The sequence below is a fragment of the Adiantum capillus-veneris genome, chromosome 14 (assembly GCF_014529385.1).
Source record: "Adiantum capillus-veneris isolate H3 chromosome 14, ASM1452938v2, whole genome shotgun sequence".
Classification (NCBI taxonomy): domain Eukaryota; kingdom Viridiplantae; phylum Streptophyta; class Polypodiopsida; order Polypodiales; family Pteridaceae; genus Adiantum; species Adiantum capillus-veneris.
The window spans coordinates 28,889,152-28,913,279 of NC_140944.1; the positions used below are offsets into that span (position 1 = coordinate 28,889,152).

The window sequence follows — 24,128 nt, forward strand, 5'->3', positions numbered from 1 at the left end:
ATTGTTGCACCATCACCCAATGGATGCCTGTATGTGTGTTACTTACTGTGCACATTATGCCTTCGCTTTCTGTAAACGACAAGTACAATGGTAGCTTTCACGCAAGCATCCTTCCGCCAGGCTCGTCGGAACCCGGCCTTAGAGTTATAGAGAAACTATATTATGAATCCAAAACCTCAAAATAATGTAAAAGTTGATAGCATATGAGGTCAACATTATAAACATTATAAATATAAATTATAATTATAATCAGAATAATCATAAAGCCATATTTGCAACAACATTCTCCTTCCTTTTTACCAGCCTGTTGGAGCTACTCTGTGCGCGTGCGTGCGTGCGTGCGTGCATTTTGTGTGCGTGTGTGTGTGCGTGAGAGAGAGAGAGAGAGAGAGAGAGAGAGAGAGAGAGAGCGCTTGTGTGGGAGCGTGCGTGCTTTTTTTTTTCCCCCCTTGCACTCGTGCAATTCTGGGTTGGCTGCGCCGTAGACAGATCTCGCCAGCAGACGGAAGTTTCTGGCATCAAGTAGGGAATTTTGGTTGCCTGCGTGTCGAGCTTCTTTGCTCATCAACGAATCATGACTTCCATGCAAGGGCAGGCTCCATTGGTACCTCAGGCAGGTGCTCCTATGACTGGAGCAAACCAGTATGGGTCCACCTCTCTCTATGTTGGTGATCTTGACCCCTCCATCAATGAAACTCAGCTCTATGATATCTTCAACCGAATTGGGGTTGTCCTCTCTATCCGCGTCTGTAGAGATCTCATCTCGAAGCGATCACTTGGCTATGCCTATGTCAACTACAGCTCTGCCCAAGATGGTAAGCTTGATCAGAATTTTGCATTGCATTGTGTATGTACCGCTATGCCAACATTGCAAGGTTTTACTTGCATTGTATATATATGTGTCGTGATTATCTTCTCAGTGTGCTAAATGGTACCTGTTTCAAAACATTATGATTGTCAATTTCATCAACATACATCAATGCACATTATTAACTTTAGAGTAGTCTTCTCTTCAAATATTGAACATGAATTTTTTTTGTTCATTCTAGGTAAAATGACAATTTGAGCCAGTCCTTGCTGCATTTATGTACATCATTTGCATTTGCAGCCAATGGTTTGTTTTGCTTTATTCACTGACTTATTCACTGACTTATTTATACAAGTGTAACAGCTTTTGTGTGTTTAGTGTGCACATCTACTGTAGTCCATGGTTCTCCTTCTTCTTGTCAAATATGTTTTCCTGCATGATCCTGGTCTCATTGTTTCTTCTCTTATTGTCTTAATTGAAGTAAGCTTTACTCATTCCCAAGTTGTTCATGGTTTGAGAACACTTGTGAAAATCAATGGGTTGAACTGTTATTTGCAGCATCTCGCGCATTGGAACTGCTTAATTTTACTCCCATTCATGGCAAACCAGTCCGGATCATGTTTTCTCATCGTGATCCGAGCATTCGTAAGAGTGGAACTGGCAATATTTTCATCAAAGTAATACTGAGGCTTCCTATGACCAGTTTCATTCGAATAGCAAGGTGTTTTGTTCTTGGGATATTGATTACTTGTTTCTTGGGTGTCTGCAGAATCTTGATAAAAGTATAGACAACAAGGCTCTGTTTGATACTTTTTCTGCATTTGGCGCCATATTATCCTGCAAGGTGGCCACTGACAGCAATGGCCAATCCAAGGGGCACGGCTTTGTTCAATTTGACCAAGAGAGTTCGGCACAAGATGCCATCGAGAAGGTTAATGGTATGCTGCTGAATGACAAGCAGGTCTACGTTGGACCTTTCATAAGAAGGCAGGAAAGAGAGAGGGATACTGGTATTTCTCGATTCAGTAATATCTATGTCAAAAATCTTTCTGATACAACTACAGATGAGGATCTTAAGAAAACTTTTGGTGTACATGGCACAATTAGTAGTGCTGTCATTATGAGGGATGCAGATGGAAAATCAAAGTGTTTTGGGTTTGTCAATTTTGATCGGGCAGAAGATGCAGCCAAGGCTGTTGAAGCTCTGAATGGTGCTACCTTTAATGACAAGGAGTGGTATGTTGGAAGGGCGCAGAAGAAATCTGAGAGAGAGGCAGAGCTAAAAGCTAAATTTGAACAAGAAAGGAAAGCCAGGCTTGAGAGGTATCATGGAGTCAATTTGTATTTGAAGAACTTGGACGACTCCATCGACGATGAAAAACTAAGAGAGTTGTTTTCGGAATTTGGGACAATAATCTCTTGCAAAGTAATGAGATATTTATAATGTAGTTTAGGTGCTATTTTGGCCTTATTAAGTAATGTTAGAAGTGGTTCATCTCAAATTTTTGAAACAGTGTCGGACTGTAGTTTTGGTTGTTTGCATGACGTTTTTTGAATCTTCTTTTTAGCATATACGTAAATCGAGACGGCATTATTGGATGCAGGTTATGAGAGACCCACAAGGTCAGAGTAAGGGCTCAGGTTTTGTTGCTTTCAGCTCATCAGAAGAAGCAACACAAGCAGTAAGTTTAAGAGCTCTCGTGCGCTGAAGAGAAGCTGATATTTGAGAGAGTTTCTGATCATGATTAATGTAGGTTGCAGAAATGAATGGGAAAATGGTGGGCAGCAAGCCTTTATATGTAGCACCTGCTCAGACCAAGGAGGAAAGGAGAGCAAGACTCCAAGTAAAAGCTGGACCCATACCTATATTTCTACTTTTTTAAGCTGCATTTGGTGGCAAATGTTAAAAATGGCATTATTAATAGGTCCAGTTTGCTCATATACACTCTCCAGTGGGTGTTGGTGCGGGTGTGCCAACTAGCTTACCAGCTTTTCATCCGGGAGCTCCAGGAATGGGGCAGCCAATGTTCTATGGTCAGCCTCCTCATGGTTTAATGCCACCTCAGGTTATAATTTTTGCATCTCTTCTTGGTCGTTGTTGTGGGATTGCCTCACTCGATTCTTATGGTCTCCTTATCAAGTATGCTCCATAATTCTCAGGGTTTTTTTGTCTCTGTTTTTCTAGTTTTTTGCCTGTTTCTGTCGAGCTATTCAAGTTGGCTGCTTTCTTATACTGCATGAAAGTGTAGATGCATGTAAACCGATCATACTCACAAAGCATGTTGTGGGGCAGTTCAGGGAACTGTTCATCAAAATGGCTCATAATGACCATTTGAAAAGATACCAAATTTCTTTCCTATCAACTTCATGCCTGTGTTTCAGAAATTTAGATCATACTAAGAAGCTAGGCCATTTCAAAAAAACTTTTTGTCTTAAACAGTAGTAAAGTCTGGTTTTCTTAGATATTGGTTTTAGAAAAAAACCATAGGTTAGAGGTCAGTTGAATGTCAAGCTTAATGTAGAAGATTATGGATTATGTAGTTTTCTCAAAAGTACTCGTTGCATACTTGTCAACATAGACACCTTATAAATTATCACTTGCTTCCTTCAACTTCCTTAAGCTGACAACAGTTTGTGGGATAATGTATACTTATAGGTACGTGAGATGCACCAGTTTTAGTCAAGCCTACATGAACTTCATTCATCTGGTGGCAAAGTCACTTAAAACGTGGAACACCGCTGCAACCTTGATGTTTCACGGTCAAAATTTAAGGAAATGGTTTGCTATGAACTTGAATAATCCCAGGAGTAGCCTTCAAGCTTCGCAATCACAAAGTATCAGAGGGAACACCAAATGTGACAGATCTCATGAAACCTGAGGTTGAATGTAACCTGCTGGCACTATTTGCCAAGCGGGAATCACGAATATAGACTCGAAACAACAGGAACATAACTGAAAATAACTTGACGCTTGAGATGGCACATGAATCAAGAATTGGGGTATGATTTTAACACTCCGTTTTGATATCTCATGCCGATTGTCTTGAAAGCCTTTGCTTTCTAATCTCAGGGAAACTTTGGGCCAAAGGGGAAAACTGGTGCTTTGGGAGGGAGAATTTTTGGGAAAAGGACCCATTCTTGAGCACTTGCAAACAAACAAACAACCTAAACATGAAAAGCATCACCTGCCAAACTCAAAACTTGGAAAGCGACTTCTTGGAAGAGAACTCTGTAGAGAGAACCTTCTCCTCCAATCATACAAACCGGAATGGTGTGTTCTTGTGCTGAAAACAGAGAAAAACAGTAACTTGGCGCGCTCTATTTGTCCCCAGAGACACTTCTTCACTACAGAACTCCTCTAGTTGATCATGATAACAATTGGTACACTTCATCAGTGAACTTGGAATCCTTATCCTCCTGGCTGAAATCTGCTGCAGCATCTCCTTAGGAACTGGGTTCCAGAAACTCCTCTTAAGGAGTGTGAGAGAGAACTGACATTATGCACCCCCTGAAAATAGAGTGGCTGATTTTCTTTTGAATAGGGGCTGTGTTTGGGGCGCCTAGAAGAGAAGAGGGAATGGGTCTCATGTGCTTGCCTCTTGCGTGGAACTCTTAACTTAGGAAATTCCCCGCCTGGTGTTTCTTTCACCCACCATGTGACGCACAAGGAATTCCCATCAGTTAGTCTCTCTCACCAAACTTATGCAAAAACTCCTTAGCGATGCTCTATATCATGAGGATTGATGATATACTTGACAAGTTATGTAGTTCTGCTCGTTTTAGTAGGATTGGTATGAAGAGTGGATACCAGGAGATCATTATCGCTCTTGGAGATGTATACAAGACCACGTCCATGATGTCCTTCGTATGAGTTTTTGGTGATGCTTTTTGGGCTTACCGATGCTCCTGCATTGCAAAAGGACGATGGACCAGATCTTTCAAGAGCACAGGCAGTATATGGGCATATTCAACTAATTTTTCCAAGTTCGAAGCAGAGCATAGAGAGCATTTGATATGACTTTTCAAGTCGGACACAAATTGGTGAAGGAGAAGTTAACCACTAGACGTCTTTTGATACTTCAAGACTTGCAGAAGAAGCCTTTTGAGGTCTACTACAATGCATTTGGTAGTAGTTTGGGAGCTCCCTTGATGTAGAAAGGCCACGTGGTAGCTTATGAAAGTTGGCGCTATTGAAGTTAGAAAGGGTTGCCTTGATTTATGAAGTCTTAGCACTAAAACATGCTTTGAGTCAGTTGTAAGGTGCAGCGGAATGAATGTTTGCGCTTTGCTCAAGATGAGTGCTCCGGACTGTGCTCAAGGTTCCTTTTGTTCTTATGGAAGGGAGAGCCTTCTGTTCTTAATGTGAGAATGCTATAATCACAAAGAAAGTGAATGGACACTGTGCGTGCAAGCGTATGAGACTGAGAGATAGATAGAGAAGAGATATACGACACCAAAGACATTGTAAAACCCTCCTTCGAAGGCCCCACTCTCGTCGGCGAGAGTGATCTACTTATGATTGCACAAACTGGTACAATGGGAATGCATGTGACTGATGCAATTCTAGGCTATGTCGGCAACGACGACGGGGATGACGAGGCCGACACTAGGGCTGAAATCTGCAATCTTTTATCTGCTGTCCAAAAACTCTATGGGCTGAAATCTGCTACAGTCCAAAACGCTGGTTTTGGGGCTGATTCTGTAGGTCTTTGTCGCTGAAAATCTGCATCTACCTAAGGCTGAAAACTGATGTTCCTTGGGGCTGAATCTGCCGGTCTTTCTACTGCTGAAAATCGCCAAGGCTGAAGACTGCAAAGGCTGAAATCTGCAAACGTTGGGATATCCAAAAACGCTAGGGAAAGGGGTCTTCAAAAACGCTAGCTGATGGGGGATGTGTGGCGATGCTCTCTTGTTGGGAAACGCTAGGCTGATGCAGGTGATGGCGATGTTCTCCTGCTGAAAACGCTAGGGATAAAGCTAGCAAAACGCTAGGTGCTGATGTCTTTGCTTGGCGGGGATCCACCAAGTTCTTGCTTGAAAAGTTGCCTGCTGAGCTTGGCTCCTGTTACCTCTTCTGCCATTTAGTGCTAGCTTAAGTTTGCTTATATACAAACTCACTCAATTTGCCCTACCTACTTTCCAACAAAAGTCACTTAAATTAATAAGTGAAAAATGTCAAAAATAGGTAAAATAGACTAAAATCACTGAAAAATTCCCGTGAAGGATTCTGATGGATTTTGATGGGAATGCTTATGATCATGCTGTGTGCAACTAGAGGATATGCATCTACACTAAGTGACTGGGCTTGCACGGTCTACGAATAGACTTACAACAGTGCCAGATCACTTCTAATCTAGATTGATTGGACTTACTGAACCCTGATCATGCTGTAGCTTGTCCACGGACACATAGGGTTGGATGTGTCACGTGACATCCCCTCCTTTTCAAAGTGAGGTACTAGTACCGAACTGTATGGCGTCGAGGGAGATCGCCAATAGCTTCCGGAATCCTGGAAGGGACTCTTCGCCGGCCCACTCTGATGTGTGGGTCGAGCGGTACTTGAACTTCATAAAGGTCTGCAATGCTTGCTTCTTTGGGCCGCGCCGGAAGCAACACAAAGTCTTCTGAGTTTCCTTCGATGCTCCAACTTCGTCGAGAGTCATGCTTCTTTCTTCTTATCTCCATGGTTGAAAATTCCTGAAACCATTTCCAACACAAAACCATGAACATACCTATTCCATGTAAAGTGATTGGAAAAAATCCTATCGTCCTAATAGACTGTGCATGCAATGTAGATGAACAAATAGACGGAGTGCCAAACCGTTCACCACACACACACAAACAATGAGAGTGAATCTTGGGTGTCTGATCTAAATGAATCAACTGTGGCAATTCACAACAGAAATGCCCATGCTTGGTGCTCATACTTTCATTTGCTCTTGCTACAACTGTGTCATGCCAAGGAAGAGATATGGAATGTGACTTTCTTACATGCATACTTTTCACCTTTTCATGAACAATCGGCATACATTCCTGTTCATTCATGAGTGAAACGTGCTCAACGTACAATATGTCATGCATAGTAAAATGGATCACATAAAGACACTGACGAAAATACAGGAACCGATCACGAATGAAACACTCGAACAATGCGTACGTATGAATCATACGAACACATAATACTTCTTGTAAGGGTTCTTTGAAACTCGACTCGAGAGCCAAGATCGGTTCTTTCTGATGGGGTTCTTGGGACCTAGGCTCGAGAGCCAAGATCGATCCTTGGTGATTGATCGAATCTGCAATGAGGTTAGCTTCGCTAGAAAAAGCATCAACTAACTCATTATCCTTGTGAACAATCACGTCTTCTTGATGCAACTCATCATGCTTGTGAGAAATCACATCTTGATCTTGCAAATCATCATGCTCATCATTATCATCCAAATCATCATGCTCATCAATGTCATTCAAATCATCATGCTTATCATTATCATTCAAATCATCGTGCAAATCATTGTCATTCAAATCCTGCGCGTCATGCGTGGGAGAAGAAGAGACTGAGAGTCTCCTTTTCCCGAATCTCTTGCATCTGTGCCTGAACTTGAGAAAAGAGTCGCAAGAATTCTTTCATGTGTTGGTCGCTCTTTCCTTTGATGGCAGCTGCCATTCTTTCTTGGTGTTTGCGGTCCATTTCTGCTTTTCTTTCTACTCTTCTTGTTGCGTGTCTGCGTTCCATTTCTGCCATTCTTTCTGCATGTCTTGCTTCGCGTTCTAACTTCCTTTCCATAAACATCTGGTCCAACTTCTCCATAGGAGTTAGTGCAATCCTTGGCGTAGATGGGGAAGGGGGAGGGTCGAAAAAACCTCCTGGTGGGGAAAATTCTTCTTCGCCTTTCTCATGCTCATCACCTCCAAGCGAAGTATCCATTCCGCTTCGAGTGATGACCATTCTGAAGTCGTGGATTCTTGTGGGTTCTTGTGGTCTTGGGTTCTTAAGTTCACGAGGAACTTGGGTTCTTGGGAGTCTTGGTTCTTAAGTCCGCGAGGAACTTGGCTTCTTGGGTTCTTGAGGTTTTCTTTCGCTTGCAATCTGTGTTAGAGAAGGATCTTCTCTTCACTCGAGTTCTGCTCTTTTCCGCGGGCGCACCCCTTGGCGGCCTTGGGCTCACACCAAGGTTGCTTTTTCCCACCTCACATCGATTGGCCGGCCGCTAAGTGCGCTCTCAATGAGTGAAAAGAGACACAAGGGAAGGCTGGGCAAGCCCTTCTTTCTTGGGATTCCTGTCACTCTTCAAAAACACGATTAGGAATCGACACGCCCAAGCGAACTTGGGTTCGTGCGACCGCAACAAGCAAAAAAAAACTTGTGATTCTTGTGGTTCTTTTCCTTGAGTGATACATAACACTGCCAAAGCTCTGATACCAATGTAAGGTGCAGCGGAATGAATGTTTGCGCTTTGCTCAAGATGAGTGCTCCGAATTGTGCTCAAGGTTCCTTTTGTTCTTATGGAAGGGAGAGCCTTCCGTTCTTAATGTGAGAATGCTATGATCACAAACAAAGTGAATGGACACTGTGCGTGCAAGCGTATGAGACTGAGAGATAGATAGAGAAGAGAGATACGACACTAGAGACGTTGTAAAACCCTCCTCCGAAGGCCCCACTCTCGTCGGCGAGAGTGGTCTACTTATGATTGCAAAAACTGGTACAATGGGAATGCATGTGTCTGATGCAATTCTACGCTATGTCGGCGACGACGACGGGAATGAGGAGGCCGACACTAGGGCTGAAATCTGCAATCTTTTATCTGCTGTCCAAAAAACGCTATGGGCTGAAATCTGCTACAGTCCAAAACGCTGGTTTGGGGCTGATTCTGCAGGTCTTTGTCGCTGAAAATCTGCATCTACCGAAGGCTGAAAACTGAGGTTCCTTGGGGCTGAATCTGATGGTCTTTCTACTGCTGAAAATCGCCAGGGCTGAAGACTGCAAAGGCTGGAATCTGCAAACGTTGGCATATCCAAAAACTCTAGGGAAAGGGTTCTTCAAAAACGCTAGCTGATGGGGGATGTGGCGATGATCTCTTGATGGGAAACGCCAGGCTGATGCAGGTGATGGCGATGTTCTCCTGCTGAAAACGCTAGGGATGAATCTAGCAAAACGCTAGGTGCTGATGTCTTTGCTTGGCGGGGATCCACCAAGTTCTTGCTTGAGAAGTTGCCTGCTGAGCTTGGCTCCTGTTGCCTCTTCTGCCATTTAGTGCTAGCCTAGGTTTGCTTATATACAAACTTACTCAATTTGCCCTACCTACTTTCCAACAAAAGTCACTTAAATTAATAAGTGAAAAATGTCAAAAATAGGTAAAATAGGCTAAAATCACTGGAAAATTCCTCTGAAGGATTCTGATGGATACTAATGGGAATGCTTATGATCATGCTGTGTGCAACCAGAGGATATGCATCTACACTAAGTGACTGGGCTTGCACGGTCTACGAATAGACTCACAACAGTGCCAGATCACTTCTAATCTAGACTGACTGGACTGACTGAACCCTGATCATGCTGTAGCTTTTCGACGGACACATAGGGTTGGATGTGTCACGTGACATCCCCTCCTTTTCAAAGTGAGGTACTGGTACCGAACTGTATAGTGTCGAGGGAGATCGCCAATAGCTTCCGGAATCCTGGAAGGGACTCTTCGCCGGCCCACTCTGATGTGTGGGTCGAGCAGTACTTGAACTTCATAAAGGTCTGCAACGCTTGCTTGTTTGGGTCGCGCCGGAAGCAACACAAAGTCTTTTGAGTTTCCTTCGATGTTACAACTTCGTCGAGAGTCATGCTTCTTTCTTCTTCAAGAATCTCCATGGCTGAAAATTCCTGAAACCATTTCCAACACAAAACCATGAACATACCTATTCCATGTAAAGTGATTGGAAAAAATCCTTTCGTCCTATTAGACTGTGCATGCAATGTAGATGAACAAATAGACGGAGTGCCAAACCGTTCACCACACACACGCAAACAATGAGAGTGAATCTTGGGTGTCTGATCTAAATCAATCAACTGTGGCAATTCACAACGGAAATGCCCATGCTTGGTGCTCATACTTTCATTTGCTCTTGCTACAACTGTGTCATGCCAAGGAAGAGACATGCAATGTGACTTCCTTACATACATACTTTTCAGCTTTTCATGAACAATGCGCATACATTCGTGTTCATTCATGAGTGAAACGTGCTCAACGTACAATATGTCATGCATAGTAAAAGGGATCACATAAAGACACTGACGAAAATACAGGAACCGATCACGAATGAAACACTCGAACAATGCGTGTGTATGAATCATGCGAACACATGTTACTTCCTGTAGGGGTTCTTTGAAACTCGACTCGAGAGCCAAGATCGGTTCTTTCTGATGGGGTTCTTGGGACCTAGGCTCGAGAGCCAAGATCGATTCTTCGTGATTGATCGAATGTGCAACGAGGTTAGCTTCGCTAGAAAAAGCATCAACTAACTCATCATCCTTGTGAACAATCACGTCTTCTTGATGCAACTCATCATGCTTGTGAGAAATCGCATCTTGATCATGCAAATCATCATGCTCATCATTATCATCCAAATCATCATGCTTATCATTGTCATTCAAATCATCATGCTCATCATTATCATTCAAATCATTGTGCAAATCCTTGTCGTTCAAATCCTGTGTGTCATGCGTGGGAGAAGAAGAGTATGAGAGAGTCTCCTTTTCCCGAATCTCTTGCATCTGTGCTTGAACTTGAGAAAAGAGTCGCAAGAATTCTTTCATTTGTTGGTCGCTCTTTCCTTTGACGGCGGTTGCCATTCTTTCTTGGTGTTTGCGCTCCATTTCTGCTTTTCTTTCTGCTCTTCTTTCTGTGTGTCTGCGTTCCATTTCTGCCATTCTTTCTGTATGTCTTGCTTCGCGTTCTAACTTCCTTTCCATAAACATCTGGTCCAACTCCTCCATAGGAGTTAGTGCAATCCTTGGCGTAGATGGGGAAGGGGGAGGGTTGGAAAAACCTCCTGGTGGGGAAAATTCTTCTTCGCCTCTCTCATGCTCATCATCTCCAAGCGAAGTATCCATTCCGCTTCAAGTGATGACCATTCTGAAGTCGTGGGTTCTTGTGGGTTCTTGTGGTCTTGGGTTCTTAAGTTCACGAGGAACTTGGGTTCTTGGGAGTCTTGGTTCTTAAGTCTGTCACAAAGTGATGACGTGGCGGACAGCAGAAACCCTAATTTCTGTCAGAAACCCTAAAATTCTTGCAAACCCTAATTTTTGCCAGAACCCCTAATTTCCGGAAATCGCGGAGGCTGTTTTTTTTTTGAAATGATGAGCGACGCTAATTTTACTTCTCTTTATTAAAAAAAGAGAAAAGACTCTCTAAGAGAGAGAGAGAGAGAACTGATGCTTTTTATTTTAAAAGCTTTTGGGGCTCTGCTTTTGGGCATCCCTTGTATCTTTAAATAAGTGGTGAGGGCTTCACTTCTGAGAGCATCTGGACGCAGATTCTGAGAGTGAAACCCTAGCCACTCTCTTGTACTTTGAACTGATTAATATACAAAGAAATACCGAAAGAGGCGCCAGTCTTTGGGGCCAATATCTCTAGGCACGGAACTCCGCCGGGCCAATGCAAATCTATTGTGATCTGTGAATTGTTTTGAAGTGGTTATTTGGTGCTGTCGCGATTGATTTTTGACTTGTAGTGTCCAAGTCTGTTACAGTGGTATCAGAGCACGGCCGATTTCTCTTCTACGGGAAATTCGATCCCCGATTTTTTTTTTCCGCGGCACCTATGGCTTCAGGCAATGATCAGTGGACTCCCTCTGCATCTCGAGATGCGGGCAGGGATCACAACGAAGATTCTGGCGCGGAGTATGGCCCGCCTAGGCCTACTCAGACGGAGCGGCAAGAGATGGAGCGTCGTCAATTGATTGGCGATGCAACAAAGATGATGCTCAATTTTGCCAAGGACCCGAAGATGGCAAAATATATGAACCAGACCTCTTTGGAAGAGGTACGAACGGAGTGGCAGAGAACCACAACACCACTCCCGAAACCCACTCTCAAGAAACCTTCTGCCTCCAAGAAATATACGGAGAAGGAACTGGAGAACGTGGTTGATGCACGGATTGCTCAGCTTTTTGACGCGCAAAAGAAAGCCAAAAAGCACGGCAAAAAGCAGAAGAAAAGCACTGACTTTCCAGGTTATTTGGGTCGTCAGTTGACTTTTGACAAGGCAAAGAAACAGAAGAAGCGTGTTCGATTTGAAGGAATACCCAGTTCTTCTTCTTCTTCTTATAGTTCTGCTAGCTCCTCGGGTTCGAGCGAAGAAGACAGAAAAGGTAAAAAGCGAAGCAAGAAACAAAGCTTCGGAAAGGGCAAGAAAAAGGCAAAGAAGGCTACATCTCGCCCAGAGAATGACAGTTCTACTGAGGACTCGTCTACAGACAACACAGATTCCAATAACGGAAAGTTTTATGCGAACAAGAAGAATTTTTACAAAGCCAACCAATATGACTTTCTCGAAGATAAAAGCAAGAAAGTCCGAGAGTTTAATGAAGGTGGCCACTCGATCAAGTTTGATACTTTTCAGGATACTCAAATGCTTCGAAGGCTTTGTCTTTTATATAGCAGTTTGACATCGCTTTCGCGGGAGGACGCTATTCAGAGCACTCCAAGATTCGGAGAGCTACCTCTTACCTTAAAGGGAATGCTCGTACTTGGTGGTCCACGCTTCTTTTAACAAGAGTGCGCCAGTTAAATGGCTGAAATTTAAGAAGCTTTTTATTTCTTCTTGGTTGACGCAAGAATATGAACAAGATGTACGAGCTGCTTGGAACCATCTTCGGATGACCAAGAAAGATACAATCAATGCTTATTGTGAAAGATTCTGGAGCTCTTTTCTACCCGCCTCTTCATTCAAGAAGATCTCGTTTAGAGAACAGATTGAGCGGTTTACCTTGGGTCTACCTACAGAGATCGGAGATCACTGCTTGGAACAGAAGTCAGCTTCTATTCAGGAGTTGATGAGTCATGCGAAGCGGGGCTTTGCCATTCACTCTGGCAGTCTGACCTACCCCACAAATGAGGCTTTGACACAACGAGCCGAACAGACTTCTGGGAATGAAAGTAGAAAGAAAAAGAGCAACCAAGAGAAAAATGATGCACGACCCAAGCTTACTCTTGAGGAGAGAGATCGCTTCATCAGAGAGGGGAAGTGCTTTGGATGCGGGGAACAGGGACATATCTCCGCGAAGTGCCCTAATAAGGCACAGAAAGAACAGAATGATAAAGACGACGACAGGTCTGAGAGTTCGAGAGCAGCTGAGGAATGTGGCAGAAAAGGCAGATAGAAAAGCAGAACTGGTACCACATGGCGTGGGACTTGTACCGAATCTAATAATGAAAGTATAAACTTTGCCGCTTTTGGGGCAAAGTGAAGGATCCGGAAGCTCTTTTGAAGGAGCCAAGGCAAACTTCTTTTCACTTGGAATTGGCGGCTCGATTTGAAATTACGCCCGACAGACTGACGCCATAGACAAAGGTAGTTCGACTGGCACCCGGATGGGATGTTGCCATTACACCGAGCATTGGCAAACTTTGTTTGCAATGACAGGGGTGTTCAAGGCACGCGAGTGACGTTCTACTCAGGATCCCTTGGTACCACAAGAACTACGCCGTGGTTGACTACCGGGCCGAGAAAGCGACTTTGATAAATGAAGGGCTTAGAGATTGTACTTGATGAACTTCAGTTTCTTACTCATTCTTTTGGGAGAGAACTGAACGCTGGATAAAGGTTGAATATGTTTTGACCTGATCAAAAGAACGCCAAGATTTTTCTCCACACTCATGCTGATTGCTTTTCAGAGTGCCTGAAGATCAAACCATTGATCTGATACCTGGAAGCACGCCACCGAATCGGCCACCTTATCGTGTGAGCCGAGTACAGAATGAAAAGATTATGAACCCAGTGAAAGACCTCTTGGAAAAGGGTCTTGTCCAGCCTAGTACTTCACCGTATTGCTCTCCAGTGTTGTTGGTTTTGAAGAAAGACGGATCTTGGAGAATGTGCATCGATTATAGAGCTCTCAACAAAATCACCATCAAGAACAGATTTCCGATTCCTAGGATCGATGATATACTCGACAGGTTATAGGGATCCTCGTGCTTTAGCAGGATTGACTTGAAGAGTGGATATCATCAGATCAGAATCGCGCCGGGAGACGTCTATAAGACAGCTTTTCGGACGACTTTTGGGTTATTTGAGTTTTTGGTGATGCCTTTTGGCTTAACCAATGCTGCTGCGACATTTAACCGGATGATGGATAGGATTTTTCGAGAGTACAGGCTATTTGTTGGCACTTATTTGTTGGCACTTTCTTTGACGACATCATTGTTTTCTTCAAGAATGAGGTAGAACACAGAGATCATCTGCTTCAAGTCTTTCAGGCATTACGAGATCACAAGTTAGTGATTAATGCAAAGAAAAGTGAATTTTTCCTACCAGAGATACACTTTTTGGGACACATTGTGTCAGCAGCAGCAGGAGTGCAAATTGATCCGGCCAAGATAGAGACTATCCGTGATTGGCCCGACTTGAGAAATGTCCATGAAGTTAGAAGCTTCTTGGGACTGTGTTCGTACTACAGGCGGTTCATACGGAAGTTTGCAGAGGTTACTTCCCCTTTGCATACCTTGACACAGAAACGAGTACCTTTTTCGTGGGGACCCACAGAGGTGATTGCCTTTCAGACATTGAAAGAGAAATTGACTACGGGACCTATTTTGACTTTGCCGGACTTGCAAAAGTCATTTGAAGTATATTGTGATGCTTGTGGTCGTAGTCTGGGTACGGTCTTGATGCAAGAAGGCCATGTCATAGCTTACGAGAGCCGTTTGTTCTCTAGGCCGGAGATGACAGCAGAGATTTATGAGAAAGAGCTTTTGGCGGTTATCCATGCTCTTACTCAGTGGCGGCATTATCTACTCGGAGCGGATTTTACTGTCTTTACAGACCATCAGAGTTTGCGCTACTTCTTGTCACAGAAGCAGCTTTCGGAAAAGCAGATGCGGTGGGCGAACATCTTGTCACAGTTCCACTTCCAGATTGTCCATGTGCAGGGACAAAAGAATGTGGTGGCAGATGCTTTGTCTCGGAAACCGTTGGTTCTGGCTGTTTCCGCGATACATCATAGGAGCTTGGAGGATATGGTCGATCAATATGCCACAGATACAGATTTTGCAGATATTTTCACACGGATACGGGATGGGGGACAATAACTGGATACTCCCTTCGGGAAGGCTACTTGATGAAAAAGACTATGTTGTGCGTTACACAGCCGTTGAGGGATAAGGTTATGACTGAATGCCACTGTCCACCTTTTACGGGTCACCGCGGCATTGCTACCACCGTGAAGTGGGTAGAGAGATACTTCTATGGGCCGAGACTCAAAAAGGATGTGGAAGAGTTTGTGCGCAGTTGCTTGGTATGCCAGAAGGTCAAGTTTGACAGGCATAAGGCACAGGGATTGTTATAGCCTTTACCCACCCACCCCTGGGAAAGTATTGCAATGGATTTCATTTTTGATCTCCCAAGAACATAGAATGATTACGATTATTTTCCGATTACATGGCACGTCTGAGACGATTGTCTTCGACAGAGACCCCAGATTTATGAGTTTGTTTTGGAAGGCCATTTGGGAGAACATTGGCACGCAGTTGCAGTTCTCGTCATCGTTCCACTTGCAGACTGACGGGCAATTTGAGATTGCCAATTCAGTGATTTTAGATTTATTGAAGTCTTGTATCTCGGATCAGAGGACTCAATGGGAAAAGAACTTACCTTTGGTGGAATTTGCCTACAATAACACGATACACTCTTCAACGGGGAAGACGCCATGTGAGATTGTTGAAAGTGCTGCGAAGGTTCCATCCTTCTTGAGCATGAAAGATTAGTTATTTGAAGCGGATGAATATTCACGAGATTTGGATACGGCTTTTGCCAAGGTTCGCAAGACTTTGCAGGAGTCTCAAGAACGACAGAAAAAGGCAGCGGATCGCCATCGTCGCGACTTGAAATTGAAGGAGGATGATTGGGTGCTCTTACTTTTGAGAAGGCACGCCTACGAAAGAAAAAGGGAAAGGAGAGGCTTTTTTCAAAGCTTAGTATGCGATACTACGGACCTTTCCAGATCACTGACAAGATAAATGATGTCTCCTCCCGATTGAAACTGCCAGATACTTGGAGGATTCATAATGCATTGCATGTGAGTCTCTTGAACCCTGTTAAGGGTGATGTGCTTGATGATGGGGAGCTTGATGAGCAACCCGAAGTGGAAGAAAACGAGGAGATCCTTGTTCCTGAACAGATTTTGGCACATAACGATACGAAGAAAGGTAAAGTCCGAAGGCGGTTCTTGGTTTAGTTCAAGAACTTTCCTGCATTTGATGCGAAGTGGATGGAGGAGGAGGACCTAGCAGATACTCCTCGGATTGTGAAACTTTACCTCGATGTTTTGGTTTAGCATAGTCTACTCTTAACGGAACCCAGAAACTCAGCTTGGCCGAAGATCTGGCGCAGCGGGATGCACAAGAGGGGAGTTACTCCGCTCCTTTGTCAACAGATGCCTCGATTTTGATACTAAAGTCATTGATGTCTCTTTGAGCTTCAGGGATATTGAGAGCTGACAGTATTCTGCTGGATGACTTTATGAAATGGAATTCCTGATAATGATACTGATTTGTTCTTGACTTCTTGTGAGTGCAGGAACTGATAGCTGAAATGACTGCAGTATTTTGGTCTGATTGATCTCGAATAGACATGGTTGCAATAGGGGTTAGTCAATCGGACATCGATGAGGTCCCGATTGGACCTAGATGTGATTGCTAGCTACATTGCCGATAAATCATGGTCTAAGATCCGAATGAATGTTGAATGTCATGTGATGTCCTGTGATGTCGTGTGATGTGACTGTTGATTTTGTACATGTGCTAGATGTGTGTCCTAGTACGTAGGTACTAGCAGTCAGTGTCTGCTAAGACGGTTTATGGCTTTTGTCGGTGTTGCAGGTGTAATCGCGGTCGATTACAATGCTTTCAAGAGGGGGGTATGTCACAAAGTGATGATGTGGCGCACAACAGAAACCCTAATTTCTGCCAGAAACCCTAATTTCCAGAAATCGCGGAGGCCGTTTTTTTTTTTTTTGAAATGATGAGCGACGCGAATTTTGCTTTTTTAAATTAAAAAAAGAGAAAAGACTCTCTAAGAGAGAGAGAGAACTGATGCTTTTTATTTTAAAAGCTTTTGGGGCTCTGCTTTTGGGCATCCCTTGTATCTTTAAATAAGTGGTGAGGGCTTCACTTCTGAGAGCATCTGGACGCAGAGTCTGAGAGTGAAACCCTAGCCACTCTCTTGTACTTTGAACTGATTAATATAAAAAGAAATACCGAAAGGGGCGTCAGTCTTTCGGGCCAATATCTCTAGGCACGGAACTCCGCCGGGGCAATGCAAAACTATTGTGATTTGTGAATTGTTTTGAAGTGGTTGTTTGGTGCTGTCGCGATTGATTTTTGACTTGGAGTGTCGAAGTCTGTTACAAAGTCCACGAGGAATTTGGGTTCTTGTGGGTCTTGGGTTCTTGGGTTCTTCAGGTTCTTGAGGTTTTCTTTCGCTTGCAATCTGTGTTAGAGAAGGATCTTCTCTTCACCCGAGTTTTGCTCTTTTCCGCGGGCGCACCCCTTGGCGGCCTTGCGCTCACACCAAGGTTGCTTTTTCCCACCTCACGTCGATTGGCCGGCCGCTAAGTGCGCTCTCAATGAGTGAAAAGAGACACAAGGGGAGGCTGGACAAGCCCTTCTTTCTTGGGATTCCTATCACTCTTCAAAAACACGATTAGGAATCGACACGCCCAAGCGAACTTGGGTTGGTGCGACCGCAACAAGCAAAAAAAAACTTGTGAGTCTTTTGGTTCTTTCCTTGAGTGATACATAACAGTGCCAAAGCTTTGATACCAATGTAAGGTGCAGCGGAATGAATGTTTGCGCTTTGCTCAAGATGAGTGCTCCGAACTGTGCTCAAGGTTCCTTTTGTCCTTATGGAAGGGAGAGCCTTCCGTTCTTAATGTGAGAATGCTATGATCACAAAAAAAGTGAATGGCCACTGTGCGTGCAAGCGTATGAGACTGAGAGATAGATAGAGAAGAGAGATACGACACTAGAGACGTTGTAAAACCCTCCTCCGAAGGTCCCACTCGTCGGCGAGAGTGGTCTACTTATGATTGCACAAACTGGTACAATGGGAATGCATGTGACTGATGCAATTCTAGGCTATGTTGGCGACGACGACGGGGATGACGAGGCCGACACTAAGGCTGAAATCTGCAATCTTTTATCTGCTGTCCAAAAACGCTATGGGCTGAAATCTGCTACAGTCCAAAATGCTGGTTTTGGGGCTGATTCTGTAGGTCTTTGTCGCTGAAAATCTGCATCTACCGAAGGCTGAAAACTGATGTTCCTTGGGGCTGAAAACTGAGGTTCTTGGGGCTGAATCTGATGGTCTTTCTATTGATGAAAATCGCCAGGGCTGAAGACTGCAAAGGCTGGAATCTGCAAACGCTGGCATATCCAAAAACTCTAGGGAACGGGGTCTTCAAAAACGCTAGCTGATGGGGGATGTGGCGATGATCTCTTGGTGGGAAACGCTAGGCTGATGCAGGTGATGGTGATGTTCTCCTACTGAAAACGCTAGGGATGAATCTAGCAAAACGCTAGGTGCTGATGTCTTTGCTTGGCGGGGATCCACCAAGTTCTTGCTTGAGAAGTTGCCTGCTGAGCTTGGCTCCTGTTGCCTCTTCTGTCATTTAGTGCTAGCCTAGGTTTGCTTACAAACTTACTCAATTTGCCCTACCTACTTTCCAACAAAAGTCACTTAAATTAATAAGTGAAAAATGTCAAAAATAGGTAAAATAGGCTAAAATCACTAGAAAATTCCCGTGAAGGATTCTGATGGATTTTGATGGGAATGCTTATGATCATGCTGTGTGCAACCAGAGGATATTCATCTACACTAAGTGACTGGGCATGCACGGTCTACGAATAGACTCACAACAGTGCCAGATCACTCCTAATCTAGATTGATTGGAGTGATTGAACCCTGATCATGCTGTAGCTTGTCCACGGACACATAGGGTTGGATGTGTCACATGACATCAGTGGAAGCATTATCTAACGGGAGTGCACCACGTGCCAATTGAAATGAACAGACAAGACGACTTTAAGCACTTCAAAACGAAAGAACGGAAAGAGATGTATGACACACGAGACATGGAGTGGTGGAGCTCCACCCCAAGAGAGCATTGGCCTTAAACCTTGGTGCCATTGTTACCGGGGAATGCCCATTTTTTGGGCGGGTGGGGTGGGGGGGGGGGGGGGGGGGGGGGGGGGAGGGGGGGAAGGAGACGTTTCAAGCCTCAGGCAAGCTAGGGAACGTTTCAAAACGGCGGGCCGTTCCGGACAAGCAGTTGATACCGGAACGGACGGCCCGGAATGGCCTCTTTCACAAGGATGTGGCAACTGTTATGTCACGAGGATGTGGCAATTGCTAACCTTAGTTGTTGGTTTCTTTCCAATGATTTTTGTTTAATTTTTGAGACCGTCTTTTTGAAGTTGCAAATGGTCGCACATTGTATGGCCATTGTGAACGGTAGTTTCACCTGCAGATGGGAAGTTGGTCGGCATTGGAACTCGTATAGTAAAAGGATGTCTAGGCTAAGTTCATGATTATTCCCCCCGCTGCACTTAGCAAGTTGGTGGATACTAGGAAGTGAACTCAATAAAGGTACAATGTCAAGGTGTGGTCACCAAAGGAAAGTACCCGACAGCTGGGCTACATTGCATTTTGGATGTGGTCCCAGTGGAGATTGATGGTCAGATGACCAGTGGGAGTCCAACGCAAGCATCCCCTAAAATTTAGGGAATTGCTATTTTGGGCCACGAAATCTGTTCGCGGAATGACAAGGGGAACATCTTGTTACTGTGCTGTACAGTCATCCGAGCAACCAGTCACGAGATTTTTAAGCGGGAAGCCCAATGTGGAGAAATTGCATGCATGAGTGCCAAGTGGCACTTTGGCCAATTTACCAAGTTTGGGAGAAGAGAACTCGTAACTGACTTTTTTGAGCAATTTTGGAAGCTGATAACTAGCCATTTCTCTCCATTTTTGAGCTTCCCATGACTTCACCTAGGACCAAGGAGCTCATTTTCAGCATTGGAAGGCATCAGATGCGTGTTTACAAGGTTGTTTTGTTGCGTTTTCAGCGATACGCAGGTTTTGGCAGCCATTTGCATCTATTTGTTCACAAATGCATTACAGGTCAAGCGCAGAAGAGGGGGCGCTCGATTTATGTTGGGGGGATGCTTCATTGAGAACCTGCCACCACAGGTTAAGAGCTATTGACTGCAAGCTTTCCCTCTCATGTATAGTGTAGTGCAAGAAGTCATGTCCTGCACATCTTACACTGCTCTCTCTCTCCCCTACGTGCAGTAATGTGATGCCCACAAGAGGGCTCTTCATTTGACTCATGTACAGCTGTGTGGTTACATGCGTTTTTGTTGAGGCAAGAGCCCCCCTGAGCGGGAACAGGAGTAGCTGACTGTTGCTCCAAAAGCAGGCACCGGTAAGGGTGATAACCTCACCGTATAGGTGCGATTTCAGCGCTGGTTATGCGCTGTATTTTGACTGTTTTCCAGCCATAAGGACGTCAGAACCATTGGGAACAGTGCCCCACTGCTAGAGGGTAGTTCAGGGACTGTTTAGGGCTGAAAACAGGGCAAGTTTTGGGGCTGTTATGTTACCGAAATTTTACCAGAACAGGTGGTATCTAGTTGGATACAGGTAAAGAATTCCCAGGAATCTTCTTTGTAATTACCCTCTTAGAGAATAAAGAAATACCGAAAGGGGCGTCAATTTTGGGGCCTACAGGTTGTCGACGGCTACTTCGAGCATTCTAGCTTTCGAGGCATGTGCGCTTAAGTGTTAATTCCTGTCGCAGGTTACCTTTGCTTCAGCCTCTCCAAAAGAAGTGCATGAAAAGCACCAACTCTAAAAGCATCTTGTAAGGTGCAGCGGAAGTGAATGTTGAACTTTGCTCAAGATGAGTGCTCCGAACTGTGCTCAAGGTTCCTTTTATTTATGGAAGGGGGAGCCTTCCGTCTTTTAATGAGAGAGTGCAATGGATACAAACAAAGTGAATAGACACTGTGCGTGAAGGTGTTGAGACTGAGAGATAGAGAGAGAAGAGAATACGACACTAGGAATGTTGTAAACCCTCCTCCAAGGGCCCCTCTCTCGATGGCGAGAGAGGTCTACGCTATTGATTGCACAAATCTCGTACAAGTGAAAATTGAAGCTAACTGATGCAATGCGGGAAATTGAATGCCTTGAAGACTGCGGTGCCGATGACGACCTCTATCTCTGCTGTGTACTTGAAGATGGAAACTCTTGACGACTGGCTAGATCCAAAAACGCTAATGGCTATTGCATGAAAAGGCTGATTCTGCTGGTTTTTTGTCGCTGTTTCGCTGCTGAAAAACGCTGACTTTATGGTGTTTAAATGCTGCCCTAAAACGCTGTATTGCTGCTGCGGTACTGCTGCAGGAAACGCCAATGCAGAGGCTGAAAAACGCTACTTGCAGAGGCTCTTTCTTGCTGAATTTGCTGGCTGGAAACACTGGCCTGAGATCGCCAAGGTAGGGCTGAAATCGCTGATGCTGTTGGAGAGAAAACGCCAGCTTTGGTGGGGAGATCTTGCTTGAGAGAGAGAGGGGGAACCTGCTGCACTTGTGCCTGTGTTCTCCTTGCTGTTCTGCCAAATTAGCCTAGTCCTAGGTTTGCTTATATATAACTTTAGCAAAATTGCCCTACCCAGTTCCCAACAAAAGTCACTTAAAATAATAAGTGAAAAATGTCAAAAATAGGGAAAATAGATTTAATGCACTGGAAAATGCTCCTGATGGATTCTGATGGTAATGCTGATGATCATACTGTGTGCAACTAGAGGATATGCATCTACTCTAAGTGTTTGGTCATGCACGGTCTGCGAACAGACTCACAAAAGTGCCAGATCACTTCCTATTCTAGACTGACTTGACGGAACTGAACCCTGGTCATGCTGTAGATTGTCCACGGACACATAGGGTTGGATGTGTCATTTGACATCCCCTCCTTTTTAAAGTGAGGTACTGGTACCCAGTTGCATGGCTTCCTTGTAGTCTGCCAACAACTCTGGGTAATCCTTGAAAAACTCTTCATCTACCCACACTACTTCGTGGGTTCTGCAATCTTTGAACTTCAAAAAGTATTGTCTCACTTGCTTCTTCGAACCATGTCAAAACCGATGCAACAACACGTGCTCCGGCTCCATGACTTCAGCTTCATCGATGATCTCCGGTTCTTCTTCTTCCGAAACGTCCTGTGGAGGTGTTCCCTGAAACACTTTCAACCAAGAAACATGGAAAACGTTGTGCATTGACCATGAGTTAGGTAACTGCAATTTCATTGAAACCTCATTTATCTTTTTAATGATTGGAAATGGACCATACATTCGAAAAGACAACTTTAGACACTTCTTTCCAACTTGCTTAAGACGTTGCTTCATGATTCTTAAATACACCCAATCCCCTTCCTTGATCGAAACATCCTGACGATGCTTATTAGCCTGTCGTGAATAAGATTCCTGAGCCTTGCTTAGCCGAAGCTTCACACTCTCGGAAATCTCATCCAATGACTGACTTTCAGCATTGGCATCAAGCATTTGACTGACCGAGCAAGTCAAAAGTGACTGGAACGGACGGCCAAAAGCTGCCTCATACGGAGTTCGACCAATGGCAGAGGAAAAAGAGTCATTCAAAATAGCCTGAACCAATGGGAGATAGAGCTCCCACTGAGACTACTGATCATGCAAATATGACTTTAAAACATCAAAAGCCAATTGATTGTAAATCTCTATCTGACCATCTGCTTGTGGATGAAAAGCCGATAAAAAATTCAACTTAGTGTCAAAATTTTCAAAGAGTGCGCGTCAAGAAAATTGGACGTGAACTTAACATCCATATCTGAAACAATCGATTTTGGTAAACCACAAAGGGGGTACCAATGCTTAATGAACAACCGTGCTACATCTTGTGCGGTGACTGTGGCTTTACAAGGAATCAACATGCAAAACTTGCTGAAACGATCAACAATTGTAAAAAATTGAGTGTTCCTTGAATGCAAACTTGGTGGAAAGGTTAGTCACAAAATCCATGGAGATATCTTGAAAAGGTCCATCGGGAATAGGCAGCGGAAGCAAGAGGCCTTGCTGTTTACCCCGATGAGCCTTTACCTTTTGACATATAGTGCACTGTGTGACATAACGAAACACATCCTTTGCATTTAAGGCCAATAAAAGAATCTTTCTATTTTTTTCAAAGTGGTGTTCATTCCCCTGTGCCCACCCGTGAGAGAATCATGTGCATCATGCAATATGGTTGGCCTGAGAGAGGGCGACACACATAAATGTTGACGAAAATACAACAAACCATCACGAATGAGATAGTTGCTTGGTCCTTGGGAAGCAAGAGCCTGCAACCATTGCTTACCAAACTCGGAATCCGCATACTGATTCTTCATGCTGCCGAAAGACACGTCCTAAATAGAAAATGTGGACCTTGACTCAAGAGCCAAAATCTGTCCTTTGCGACTCAACGCATCTGCAACAGGGTTAGCTTTTCCAGGCACATACTCAATCAAACCTCCAAATTGCTCAAAAAATTGTGACCACCGTGCCTGGCGATCACTCCAATGTGCACTAGGCATAGACTGGAGCCACTTGAGGGCTTAATGATCTGTGCGAATTGTAAACTCTCTACCATAAAGAAAATGCTTCCAATGCTTAAGAGAGTGAATGACAAACAAAAGTTCTTTATCATAAACTGAATAGTTCTTTTCTGCACTATTGAGCTTCCGGCTAAGGAAAGTTACAGGATGACCATGCTGCTGAAGCACAGCGCCTATGGTGACATTGCTCGCATCCGTCCATAGCTCAAAGGGATCATCCCAAGAGGCAAGAATAAGACACGGTGCTTCGGTCACTGTCACAAAGTGATGACGTGGCGGATAGCAGAAACCCTAAAATTCCTGCAAACCCTATTTTCTGCCAAAAACCCTAATTTCCGGAAATCGCGGAAGGCTATAATTTTTTTTTTTAAAATTGGAAAATGATGAGCGACGTGAATTTTGCTTTTTTTTTTAAAAAAAAAAGAGAAAAA

At 44.1% G+C, this 24,128-nt stretch overlaps 1 protein-coding gene across 1 annotated transcript in view; it reads left to right on the forward strand.

The window, feature by feature from the left end:
- The first annotated feature begins 297 nt into the window (after nucleotides 1-297).
- LOC147442147 (polyadenylate-binding protein 2-like) overlaps nucleotides 298-24,128 on the forward strand; it is a 48,067-nt gene continuing 24,236 nt past the window's right edge. The window contains exons 1-6 of the mRNA XM_086528434.1: nucleotides 298-815; nucleotides 1,367-1,485; nucleotides 1,578-2,234; nucleotides 2,413-2,490; nucleotides 2,563-2,652; nucleotides 2,734-2,874. Coding sequence (XP_086384560.1) covers nucleotides 575-815; nucleotides 1,367-1,485; nucleotides 1,578-2,234; nucleotides 2,413-2,490; nucleotides 2,563-2,652; nucleotides 2,734-2,874 — 1,326 coding nt within the window. The 5' untranslated portion in view covers nucleotides 298-574. The remainder of the gene's footprint in view (nucleotides 816-1,366; nucleotides 1,486-1,577; nucleotides 2,235-2,412; nucleotides 2,491-2,562; nucleotides 2,653-2,733; nucleotides 2,875-24,128) is intronic.